At 39.3% G+C, this 11,551-nt stretch overlaps 1 protein-coding gene across 1 annotated transcript; it reads right to left on the bottom strand.

Moving 5' to 3' along the window:
- Nucleotides 1-526: 526 nt before the first annotated feature.
- Nucleotides 527-8,656, bottom strand: LOC148820945 (rho GTPase-activating protein 24). Its single transcript, XM_088932026.1, has 7 exons — nucleotides 8,563-8,656; nucleotides 6,979-7,186; nucleotides 6,172-6,304; nucleotides 5,522-5,595; nucleotides 4,990-5,111; nucleotides 3,509-4,541; nucleotides 527-987 (listed from the first exon to the last, which is right to left on the bottom strand). The coding sequence occupies exons 1-7, from the start codon at nucleotides 8,654-8,656 to the stop codon at nucleotides 750-752; spliced, it is 1,902 nt and encodes a 633-aa protein (XP_088788152.1). The 3' UTR covers nucleotides 527-749.
- Nucleotides 8,657-11,551: the final 2,895 nt, after the last annotated feature.

Here is an 11,551-nt window from a genome sequence, read left to right as displayed (position 1 = left end):
ATATGTTAACACATTTGTGTGGTGAAAATTTATAAAGGATGTTTTTTATGGTTGTTTGTGATTAGAGGCTGTTACAAGAATTTAGCTGGGAAGGCCAGACCTTGTTAGGTCCTCCAGACATTTAGATGCTCCATTATTGTCAACACTATTTTGCCTATCAGTTTATATTTCTAGGCTTATGCTATTGCATTAAAAGAAGAAGGTATTGTCCGTGCACTGTAGATTATTGCAAAAAATGTCCAGATTTGACATTAAAACGAAAATGCTTAACAGCTCTCATGTACCAAATTTGAAAAAAATAAATAAGAAAATCTGCAATGGGTTTCCTTGTACATTACAGTGGAAAAAGAGTATTTCCAACATTCTGGAGATTGAAAAGTTACATTATTCATTTAAAAATGGTTGGTACCTTGTTGACCATTAAAGTCATTTGAAATTCATGTGGGAAGAAAGCTGAAGGCTTTGAAAGACAAGAAGGCTGGAAATAAAAGTGCCTAATTTGAGGTAATATTCTAAAGACCTGCAAACCCCACCTTGGACAACCAAATAAAGAAAGCTGAAAAAAAGAAAAACTTTCCCACAGTAGGTTGTAAGGTACAAATGTTCTTTGTGATCGTTAAGGTGCTCTAACACAATACCCTCTTGTCTCTTGTTAAGATGCAATTGCCTTTCACGTCAAAGGATACCAGTAGGTTGTATCTTGGAGAGGGGCTGGGTGTTTTTTCTCTTTCCAACCTGCTTGCACTGCATCAAAAGCTCTGCACGATCCTCTCTGTTTTCTTGGCCTCCTTGGTGAGCTCTCCGAAGGTGTCGAAAAACACCTCCATCTCGCGCTGCAGCATGCTGTTGCGCCGCTCGGCGTCGGCTCTGGCGCGCTCCGCGTTCCTCATCTTGATCTCCGCTACGCTGTACCACCTCCTTTGCTGCTCCAGGTTGCTATGCAGGTCCCTCACCTCCTTCTCCAGCTCTTCATTCCGCTGCTCCAGACTGGCCAAATCAAGGGCAAGAAAAGAGGTGTGTCTGCTGCCAAGACTTGGAAGCCACCTCAATATGGCATGGATGTTTCTTTTTCACGTGCTGTTGTAAACATATTTGATGTATGAAAGGAATCCTTTGAAGATCTGTCAAATCTGCTGATTCTAGATCACTATGGATGCTAAAACTGTAATGCAATTCTTTCTGGATAAGAGTGTGATGTCACAAACATTTATTACAAATCCCTGGCCTGTTTTTAGAGCATTTTATAAGTGTCTATTTTCTGAAGATATTTCTTATTTTCATGTTTCACAGAGATTTGGTAATTTATTTTTCTATTTTACCTTGGTCTGACAACATGTCACGCTGGTAGAATGGTTTCCAGAATGTCCCCTGAAAGTGCTAAATCAGCATAGAGCAAAGAAGACACTTACACATCAATGTTTATGTTAGCCATTGTCGATGAGGTAAAGGTTTACTGTTTTTACTGTTTCTCCCACTTAACATTTGCAGAGTAATGTTTCTCTCTGCTGATTTAAATGACAATATTTCACCAGTTTTAAACATGGCAACAATAAAACAGGTTATAGAACACTTTGTTGTTGTTTATCCTGATTACTTTCAAGAAATGGTTAGGCAAGATCCTGCTATGATAGGTTAACTACTAGAAAAATAACATCTTGAGCAATATTGGACAGATTACCTCCTTTTGTGGTTAGTAAGCTTTCTTATCTGTAATAGTAATCCAAAATGAAAACCCACAAAATATTTGTAGATGTATTTAAACAATTCTGATTATTGTTTAATATAGTTATATAGTATAAATATATCCTGCATTAATTAATTTCCAAAGGACACAGCTCTGACTCCAAAGAATTTCACGAATGTGAAATGAATTTGTGAATTGAGAAATTATCTGTAATTAGATTATGAAATGATAACATGACATGATCCGACCAATTTACAAACTAATTTAAAAATTAATTTATGAACTATTTCTGAAGATTTCATTGCTCCATATGATTTTTGACTGTATGTTTAAACATAAAAATATCTTGATAATGAAAAGTTAACGCACTTTTAACATCTAGTGGGCAGCATTTTTTCCTCATGAAATCCATATCAGTTTTGCTATCAAAAAAGACAGATTCACTCCAGAGAAAAGCACATGTAATCAGAGCTCCATGACATAATTGCCATTAAAGCAAAAATGGGGTCAAAGTTGTTTCTTTGCAGACCAGGATCATGAAGAGGGGAGTATCTCTATCCCAGGGGTTCTCTTTCCTCACCTCATTTACCTCATCCCTGGACATGAAGCTTTTTGCAACCTAAGTACTTCCCTCTCCAGACTGAATACCTTACAGGGGCGCTATGGTTTTATGATTCACAATACAATCAATCAATGTGCTAGTTAACACCAGTGAAATTCCTCAACCCAACCCTAACGTAACCTTAGACCTGGTCTCAGGTATGAGCAATGTAACACCCTAAAAGACTGGTGCTCAAATTCTCTGTAGTCAACATAACTGGTTATCTTCCTTGCTTTGGGTTTATTGACACCATGCCTAAAATCCGTATGTTAGATTCAGAACACTGAGTCTGTGGAAGCAGAGATGTGCATGGTAAATAAGGTGTTTGCCTCCGTGCTGCGGAGACTTCTTGTTGGGGTCTTAATCAACCCATATGGTTCCGCTTGCCATTATTCTTACTGCAATATGTCATATAAACTTGGATTTCATGGATACTTGGGACATAAACATTGATATATCAAAACATGCAGGACAGTACCTCTGCTGACTTGCAGACCATCTTCCTACAGGTCTAATGCTAGCAAGTAAAGATGAATAAATTAGCTAGTAAAAACTGTGCTATATTTGAGTTCTATGTTAATTACTATTATCATTATGGAAATCGTCCTCCTTGTGTCACACTCTCTGCAGCCAGAGGGCGCTCCTTCTCTGTCCTGTCTCTTGATTCTGGTGCTTTGCTGTCCTTCCGGTGTTTCTCTCTCTCTGGGGCTATATATTTCTGGGTCTTTCATTTGCCTTGGCTCAGCATTGACATTCGGATGTCCTGAGACCCACCTAGCACCAGGTCGCCCCACGTCCGCTACCTGAGGGCATAGGTTTCTATACGGCATTTCATGAAGAGCAGAGCCCAGGCTAACCCCCGTCTCGCCGTCAAAATTAAAATTAAAAATAAATAACATTGACAGGTTATTTATTCAGATTTATTTGACTGCATCATATGAATCTTTTACTTCCTTTCCATTGCATAACTCCATATTAATAGCTGAGCAGCTCTGTCTTAGGATCTGTAAAACACAGCTATAATACATGATCGTGTTCACACTCAGGAGGGAAGGAGCTGCAAATGGGTTTACAGGAGCTTTAGAAAACTAGTTTCCCCTACCTATCACCCCAAAAGAAGAAACTCAGAAAATTAAAGTGGTAGACATGGTCATGTCAGATGGGAATGACACAGAAAGCTGGCTAAGCATCTGGAATGGTGGTGTGGGATAGAATCTGCTTACCTTCTGATCTGGGCTTCGTATTCCTCCTTCTGCCTGGCCATTTGCTGCTTTAGTCCTGAGAGGAGGTTGTGCATGGTCGTTGGGCTGGATGGACTGCAGGCTTCCTGAGGTGCCAAGAACACCTCACTGCTGCTATTGCTCCTAGGGTTCCCACTTAGAGCAGAGCTAGGCCTGAAGGAGGAGGATGCTGGGAGCTCTTCTGGATCAGTCCTGTAGTAAGACACCCTGTCCCTTTCTGGTGTGTGCACCAGTACAACCTCACAGGAGGACCAAGAAGTGCTGTCTATGCTAGTCATGTCCTGTGGTTTGGGCGGCAGGGCTCCGCTCTCTATATTGTCGTACACAGAAAGCATGCTCTCGTAGGTTTTACTCTGCTCTCCCTCCACCAGGCTGCTTCTGTGTTTCTCCCCCGCACAGCTCTGTGTTTTGCGGCTGTCCTCTTCCCAGCTGTTGTGTGGGTTCACAGGGGTTGAAAAAGAGCCACCCTGAGTGGTTCTTGTACAATGACAAGGAGATGGAGAGGAAGTAGCTTGTGTTTCATTTGTTGTTTCTTCTTCCCTGGAGTGGCACTCAAAGCTCACCTGGCAGGCCAGCCCTGAGCAGTAATTGTCATAAAGAGGGTCACTGGAACTGCCAGGGGAAGATTCCTCAGAGGCCTGATTTTCCATCTCCGACTGACATCTGGGCCTCCTTGAAATTATGTGGGATTGGGAGCTGGCTGAACGATCCGCCTGTGTTGGATTCTTTGATAATCCTCTCCTGGCAGCAATGAGAGGTAAGGAGAGCTGACGGACACAAGCTCTGGGAACAAGCTGTGTTTCTCCAGGTAGATTGTCTGACTCACTGGCAGGGCTCAGGCCGTAGGAGTGAAGTCCTGTGTTTTCCACCTCTCTAGGCTTCTCTCCACAGTCTCCACAGTCTCCACAGTGAGCCTCTAGAAGACAATCTTTTCCATCGGCCTCTGCTTCACTGAGGAACAGTTTGCTGTGGTCGCTGATCAGCACTGACATCAACTGCTGCACTAGAGCTGTTCCTGTGGGAAGCATACAGACAGGGCACTTAGAAAAGAAATGTGCAAGCTCAGTGGTTCATCTGAGTCGGTTCTTGACAGGACACAGCTGTGGTTAGCCTAAGACCTGCCTCCTTACTGTGTGGAGTGTGTAGGAGATGAAATTACAGCAGAGCTCTGCTACCCCCCCCCCCGCAAGACTCCATGTGGATCAGGGCAAGTCACTTGGGACACTGGTCCTGGACTTGACTTACATTTTATATAACAGTGTCACACAACACTCTTTGAGGTGTACCAATACTAAAGAAAGAATTGAATTGCATTACTGGTACTACTACTTTTAGTTAAATCTGAAGTATTTGGACTATATGAGGTAAACATCAGGTAAAATATGTATAAAACAAAACAGCTTCCTCAACTGATCTATCCAGAGAAAATGGAGATTTAGTGTACAGTACAGGTTCCCACTTACCTCCAATGATGGTCTCAGGATCTTCAGCCTTTGGGCGCAAGAGATTTGGGCCAAACACTGTTGCCAGATTTTGGGTGCTCATTTTGTTTATGTGACAATAGGACTGAACTTCATTTAAAAACCTAAAATATGAAGAAAATCCATGATCTGTCTCAGTATAATTAAAGAAAAAGCATCTCACCACAGTGTTTAACACATTCAACACGGAGCAAATTAAAACATCAATCACCCGTTTCTCATGCATCTAGCTGTAGAAAAGGAAAAGATATATACTGTATATACATGATTTTTAGGAAGCTTGTAGAGATTTAACCCCAGTTTAAAAAACATCCATGTGGCCACCCTTTGGAAGACAAAACCTCTGAGGGGGACAATGCACCCCCTGGGAGCAGTCCTATATTTCCTTCAAACCCACCCCTGCTTCCACACTGGCAGGAGACTGGCATCACCTGTGCTATTTTTCACCAGAAAAAATACAATCAGAATGTTAGATGTAATCAAATTACCCTTGAAAAAATGAGTTTGTACTCACCCGCATATGTAATGCAGAAGATTGAAGTTTGCATTGGGGAGCTCCTGTAAGAGCTTCTTTAGTTGTACCAAACCCTACAGCAATATAGTAATAACGCCAGATTTAATTTTCTTGCTTACAATCCTCTCTTGTGATCTAACTTAAGAAACAAGTGTTTGAAGTAAGAGATAGGAGAGGAAACATTTAAAATTAAGTGTTTGTATGATACCAGGAAAGTGAAAACAGTGATCTTAAGATGTGGATAATTCTGAATGATGTATGTCAATGCAACCACTCTTTTACTGCTTTTGATTTCTTCATATTTAGATTATAAAGTGTATTGTTACAACAAAAAATATAAAATGTATTCTTACATTTTACAAGACAATAGTGCCACCTAGTGATTACAAGAGAATGATTCTTAATGGTTTACGGATTATTTATGGTATGCGGTTGTACACGTAGTCGTGTATGCTGTACTATGACTGTACTCCACTGGTATAATTAAAAGGCTTTTAACTTTACCTCAAAATGGTTGTTTGGTTATGATGTGTCTCAACACTGAGTGTCATTTCACATGAAAAAAGAAATCTAACAAATTGGAAACAGATCAGAATGTGTCTTCCATGAACACACAGTATGCCCTTTCATGATCACAGAAGACGCTGTACCTGTTGTCTGTCTCCAGACAGAAGTTTGGCACATAGGAGGAAATCATCGTACTTGGAGAATGGCACAACAGGCTCTGGCAACTCCCGCAGATACAGCTTGAGGAGAGAGGCCACTGTATGTACATCTGTACTGCTGGAATGTGTTAAACACCATGATTAACACAAGTGCAACAATTTGTTTCTTATTCTTTCCACATGAGGAATTCTTTAACTGAAAGAATTAGAAACCATGAAGACATTTGTGTATTACTCCAGCAGCTCCTCAAACTAGGCATCCTACTTGCTGTGACATGTATTTTGTATCTATTCTAGCTGTCTTTCCAAAGGTACCTAGTTATGTGTGACCATGTGTAGATTATTTTGTGTTTGTGTTGTACTGGAGCATGCTGGTAGCTTAACTGAGAGTCTTTAACGTTTTTTAACTAAAGTGGGCCTCCAGTGGTAAATGAAAACTGAATTTACTCAGCATCTTGGCTAACCCACATCAATGCTACTGAGATGTACTCCTTCTTTTTTTTAATGTCATTAAAGGGTTTGGTATTCATTCACGTCTTCCAGAGGTAATTGAATTCCTTGCCCTGTTAAGAAGCTTTTTCCACTCACAACATAGTGAATCTTTCAAGCATCTTAAACATTGGATCAGACAGTTTTGTTTAGACTTTAGTATTGTGTGTAGGTTATTTTTAGACACTCATTTTTAATATTGGCTGTCATATTGGCGTTCTCAGTTAAAAAGTAACTGTGGCTTCTTTTAGAGTGGGTCTCTTGATTATGGTACCTTGATTAATCTCTCTCAGATTACGGTACCTGTCAAAAGAGGGCTTCTCTCCAGCATCAAAGGCATCCTGTAGCTCTTTGACAAGAGTGGCCTGACCTGGCTGACGGAATAGCCCCACCTCTAGCAGCCCACGGCTCTGAATAAAGTTGACACACTGTTCCACTATGAGAGGGGCTGTCCTGTCTCCATAGCGGCGTTCATACTGCACAGTGTCCTCCAGCCGCTGCCCAAACACACCTGCCCAATAAACAGAGAGGCACTCAATTCAATTCAAGGTGCTTTATTAGCATGACCGATGGGTACAATCAGTGTTGCCAAAGCAAATAAAAATAATAAAATTAACATGGAACAAAACAAAAAATAGAAGTAAAATAAAATCTACAGACATGTTACAGACATTTACAACAAAGCCATATTATAAAATATTGACATATAATGTAGGCGGCTGGAGCATTATTGGGAGACAGACTCACTGTTCCTCAGGCTGTGACAGGAGATCACATACTGGGCTGCCAGATCAACTGAGTTCCCTCCTCCCTCTCCCAGTAGGATTGGGACCTGTTGTGACTCTGGCAGGTGTGGGAACTCTGGGATTAGATTTCTGAATTTCGGGAAGAATGTTTCTCTAATCTCAGAGTATCTGTCACAGTGCAGTAGGAAGTGCACCTCTGTCTCTATTTCTCCCCGCTGGCAGTGGGAGCACAGCCTGTCCTCTCTGGGCAGCCAGGTCTGCCTGTGTCGCCCAGTTTCTATGGCCAGGCTGTGGTCACTCTCTGACTGTCTTATGTTTTGGCTCTGTGAATATGCGCTTCTTTGCTTTTCAGGTCATATAATCATGCAACCAAGAAATTAATGTTTTAATCAATACAAGCTAAACCAAGCCATTATTTGTGTTGATCTGCTTTATTAAAACATTGGGATACGAGCTAATACTCTCAGATATAAGAAATGCCCACAATTTTAGTCTTTCTTCCTGGACTCTTTTAAATAGAAAACCATCTTAGTTTCTCCATTTTACCTAACAACTAAATATTTGCATTACTTTTTAGAGTGTTTTATAATGCAAAGGGCTATTTTAGCAAACATTATATAGCAAGCTTTAGCATGACCTTATGAATGTGGCACACCTACTGTATACATGAGCCACACTTAACTTTGATACCTCCATGTATTTTGTGCATTTCAAAGAGATAACAACCCTTCTTCCACAGGATGTAAAAGTATTTTAAAAAAATCTGAGTTCTGCAAAGTAAGAATAGTTTTATTTCCATAAAATTTTAAAAGTGGACAGAATCAGCTTCGTACAGATTTAAGTAGGAATGAATCAATGTCACAGCTGATTTGACTTCTGGAAGTAAAGATTGGAAAAAAACACAATTTGCCAATATTACAAGCATTCTTGACAGATGGTATTATTATTATTCTTTATTTAATCTAAAGACACTTTTATAATGTTGGGAATTAAAATTAAGAAGGGAAAGGTAGAGGAATGTGACAAGTTAAATACAGAAAGCATTTGCATAACAGTCAAGGCACTGGACTCAAGGAGTATTAACAAATATGAATTCTTGTGTTAGCATTGATGTACATATTGTGTAACAGATTGTACTTACGTTTTTTAAAGCTCAGACACCTCTTAATCTTCCTGTAGGTAGAATGGGAAAGAGAACTGCTGGTTCTGGTAAGAATCTGTTTATTTTCAGGCATTTCTGTGACTTCTCAAAGGAGCTGGGTCCATCCAGTGTGTTAGGTTTCCATTTCAGTTCCAGAAAGTTAAGTGGTTTGTTAATGTTTTGCCAAATATCATAAAGTGAGTGTGGTCTATTCTTCTCTCACATGCAGAAGTGATGACATTTTGTTGTTGCCTCTCTTTTTTACTGATAATGGAAGTATTTTTGTGGATTCAGTTCATTCATTATTTGCCATTGAGAAATAAATATAAAGAATGTATGGACAGAAAGTGAAGAAAATGATAAACTATTTTTGAAATCTGAATTCTGACAGCTTTCTCTGCCAGAATGAAATTAGGCAACTTCACTAAGTAAAAACCAGCACCTGTATCTAAGTTTGCAAATAAAAAGGACTACTGCTATCATTGCAATTATACATAAGAAGATTTTACTTTTATTTGTTTCCTAATAAAGGCTGTCATCTTGCTACTTGATTGCCTTTTTTCCTTGAACTTTTAAAACCTACCCTGTTAGACTGCAGCAAACTAGTCAAAAGGACTATCCCTGATGAGAAGCAGAAAGTAGTCAATTTTCAGTAAATTAGGATGATGCTTCCTGTGTGAGGTTGCCAAAGATATCAGGCAAATTTAATCTGAATTTGGCTATTGAGTTTGCATGGTCTCATGTGCCCTTTGCGAGTGAAAACAAGACCTCTCTCTGGTCATAACACACATAACACAAGACTTAAAAACTAGCAGCTGCCAAAGCTAACAAAAAAGAGAGGATGTCTGCACGCAGAGTGAAACTCTCACAAAGAAAGTTAATGAAGACAGGAGCAAGGTCAGATAAGACAGTGTTATGGGTGTGCACTCAAGCAGGACATAGGGTTGAATCAGAATACTTTAAAATGAACTTTCAATCTGATTTCCTTCTTTGTGCTTTCTTCTAATTTAATGTTAAACCATCCAACATCCCTGAACCAGGGTGTAACAACAATGCTGAATAAAATTTAATAAGCAACACTTTTCAAATTCCGATCACTTATTTAGGTCTGAGAAAGAGACTGTAATAATAGTTTCAATCCACATTCTGTGATATGTAATAAATACAGTTTAAAAATGAAGACTTCACGCTTCTGCTGTTTTAATCCACATCTGCTGTAATGCCTCATCTAGTATCTATACTGGTCAGTTCTCTGGTGAAGGTAATCAGATATATGTCCGGGACTGTCCTCTTTCATGCCAGCTTCCTTCCATTTCTGAGAAGCATTCCCAGTGACCTTGATGCATCCTTTGGAGTCATACTTGGGACATCTGGGGTAGATGGTTTTAGGTTGTCAGTTGGGGAAATATACACTGGAAACTTTTCACTGGAGTAAAAGATTAAGTTTGCTTTCATCTGATCATCACAGCTTGTTAACTTGTTAGTTTTCAGCGCACACACACAAAATCCTTGTAGCAATTACTGAAAATCCAAATCCTTGTTGCCCTTTCGCTTTCAACAAACTCGCGTCTCTCCGATTGTCTCTTACTTCACAAATGCACTTCGTGTTGCTCTGTGTTCACTTTGGTTGGACCCTGCATATTTTTTTCTCATCTACAACTAAGCAGCACAAGCAGTCACATTGAAAGTATGCTGTGAGATTCCTGAAGACTTTCCTCTTATCTGCTTTTCACTGCTCCTCCCCCCAAACCCCACCCACCCTCTCAAACCCTTCAAAACAACTGGTGGACTATGGCCAAGTTGGAACCAGTTCAGTCTGTTAGCAGCATGCTCTCTCTTTGACTAATCATTAATTAGAAGGCACAGTGTTACTGTTTTATGAAACCTTTAACTTTCCAAGAACCAGCATTAATGTGCCACGCTCCTTTGCTTTCTTGTCCTGCAGGGTTATTCCAGTGGATGAGATAAGGCTTGCAGCAATATGTGACCACCTGAATATTAATGTGGTCAGTTTAAAATTCCTAATTTTGTGTTATCTCTCCGGTTTTGTGTTTTCATTGAAAGTGTTTTTTTTTGTTGTTTTTTTAGTTAAAAGTTAGAAAAATTCTTGGAAAAAACACGAAACAGAAAAAAATGGTTTTAGGATAATGTCAGACTTCATTCTAAACCATATTAAAGGAAAATAACTGACACATTCTGACACTAGCCTTTTTGTGATTTCTACAGATGTGATCTGGGTAGATTTTAAATGTAGACATGTAGATATTTCCCATGATCATTGCCTTTATTCAATTGTATATTGTATCCACTGCCTCATTGGTGGGCATTGTGACACTTTTTACCTCATATTTGACAGCCAAGCAATGCAGCCGTGATTCCACAATTGCAAAAGAACTGATGACTGAATCTAGTTCTTTCACCTCATAAGAAGCTGACATCAATATTGACTGTCCAAGATCAACTGTTTTGCAGAAGATTTGCAAATACTGTATACTGATTGTATTGTATATTTCCAGTCCACGCACCCTTTATTACCACTACACCAAATAATAGAAATGTATCTTCCATTTTAAACTAAATAGATTTGGCTTTCTGTAAAACATTTAATTATTTCTGAAGTTTAATTAGATTAATAGTTTCAGGGGAAAAATGTATTTCACATTTGAAACCACTGTGCTGTGCTATAGAAGCTAAACTGATACCATATTGTACTACAGTACAATAAAACATAACTCTCATTATGTTGCCACAGATTTTTGAATACACAGACTTCTTTCCACAGCCCATTTGCCACTCCTTTGGTGTAACTGCCCAGCTGAGATTCTGATTTATTATTTTACTAGGAAATAAGTACTAATTGCACTTCTAAAAGAAGGTCAGATGCAAATGTCTTGAAGTTTAAAATATTTCTTCCTACAGTGTATTTCAAAGCCTGAATTTATTTTTGTGATAAGTATTTGTGCAGGACAACAAAAACATAACAGTTCAT

Source organism: Atractosteus spatula, chromosome 14 (genome assembly GCF_055471065.1).
Source record: "Atractosteus spatula isolate fAtrSpa1 chromosome 14, fAtrSpa1.hap1, whole genome shotgun sequence".
Classification (NCBI taxonomy): domain Eukaryota; kingdom Metazoa; phylum Chordata; class Actinopteri; order Semionotiformes; family Lepisosteidae; genus Atractosteus; species Atractosteus spatula.
This window is presented reverse-complemented; position numbering and strand designations above follow the sequence as displayed.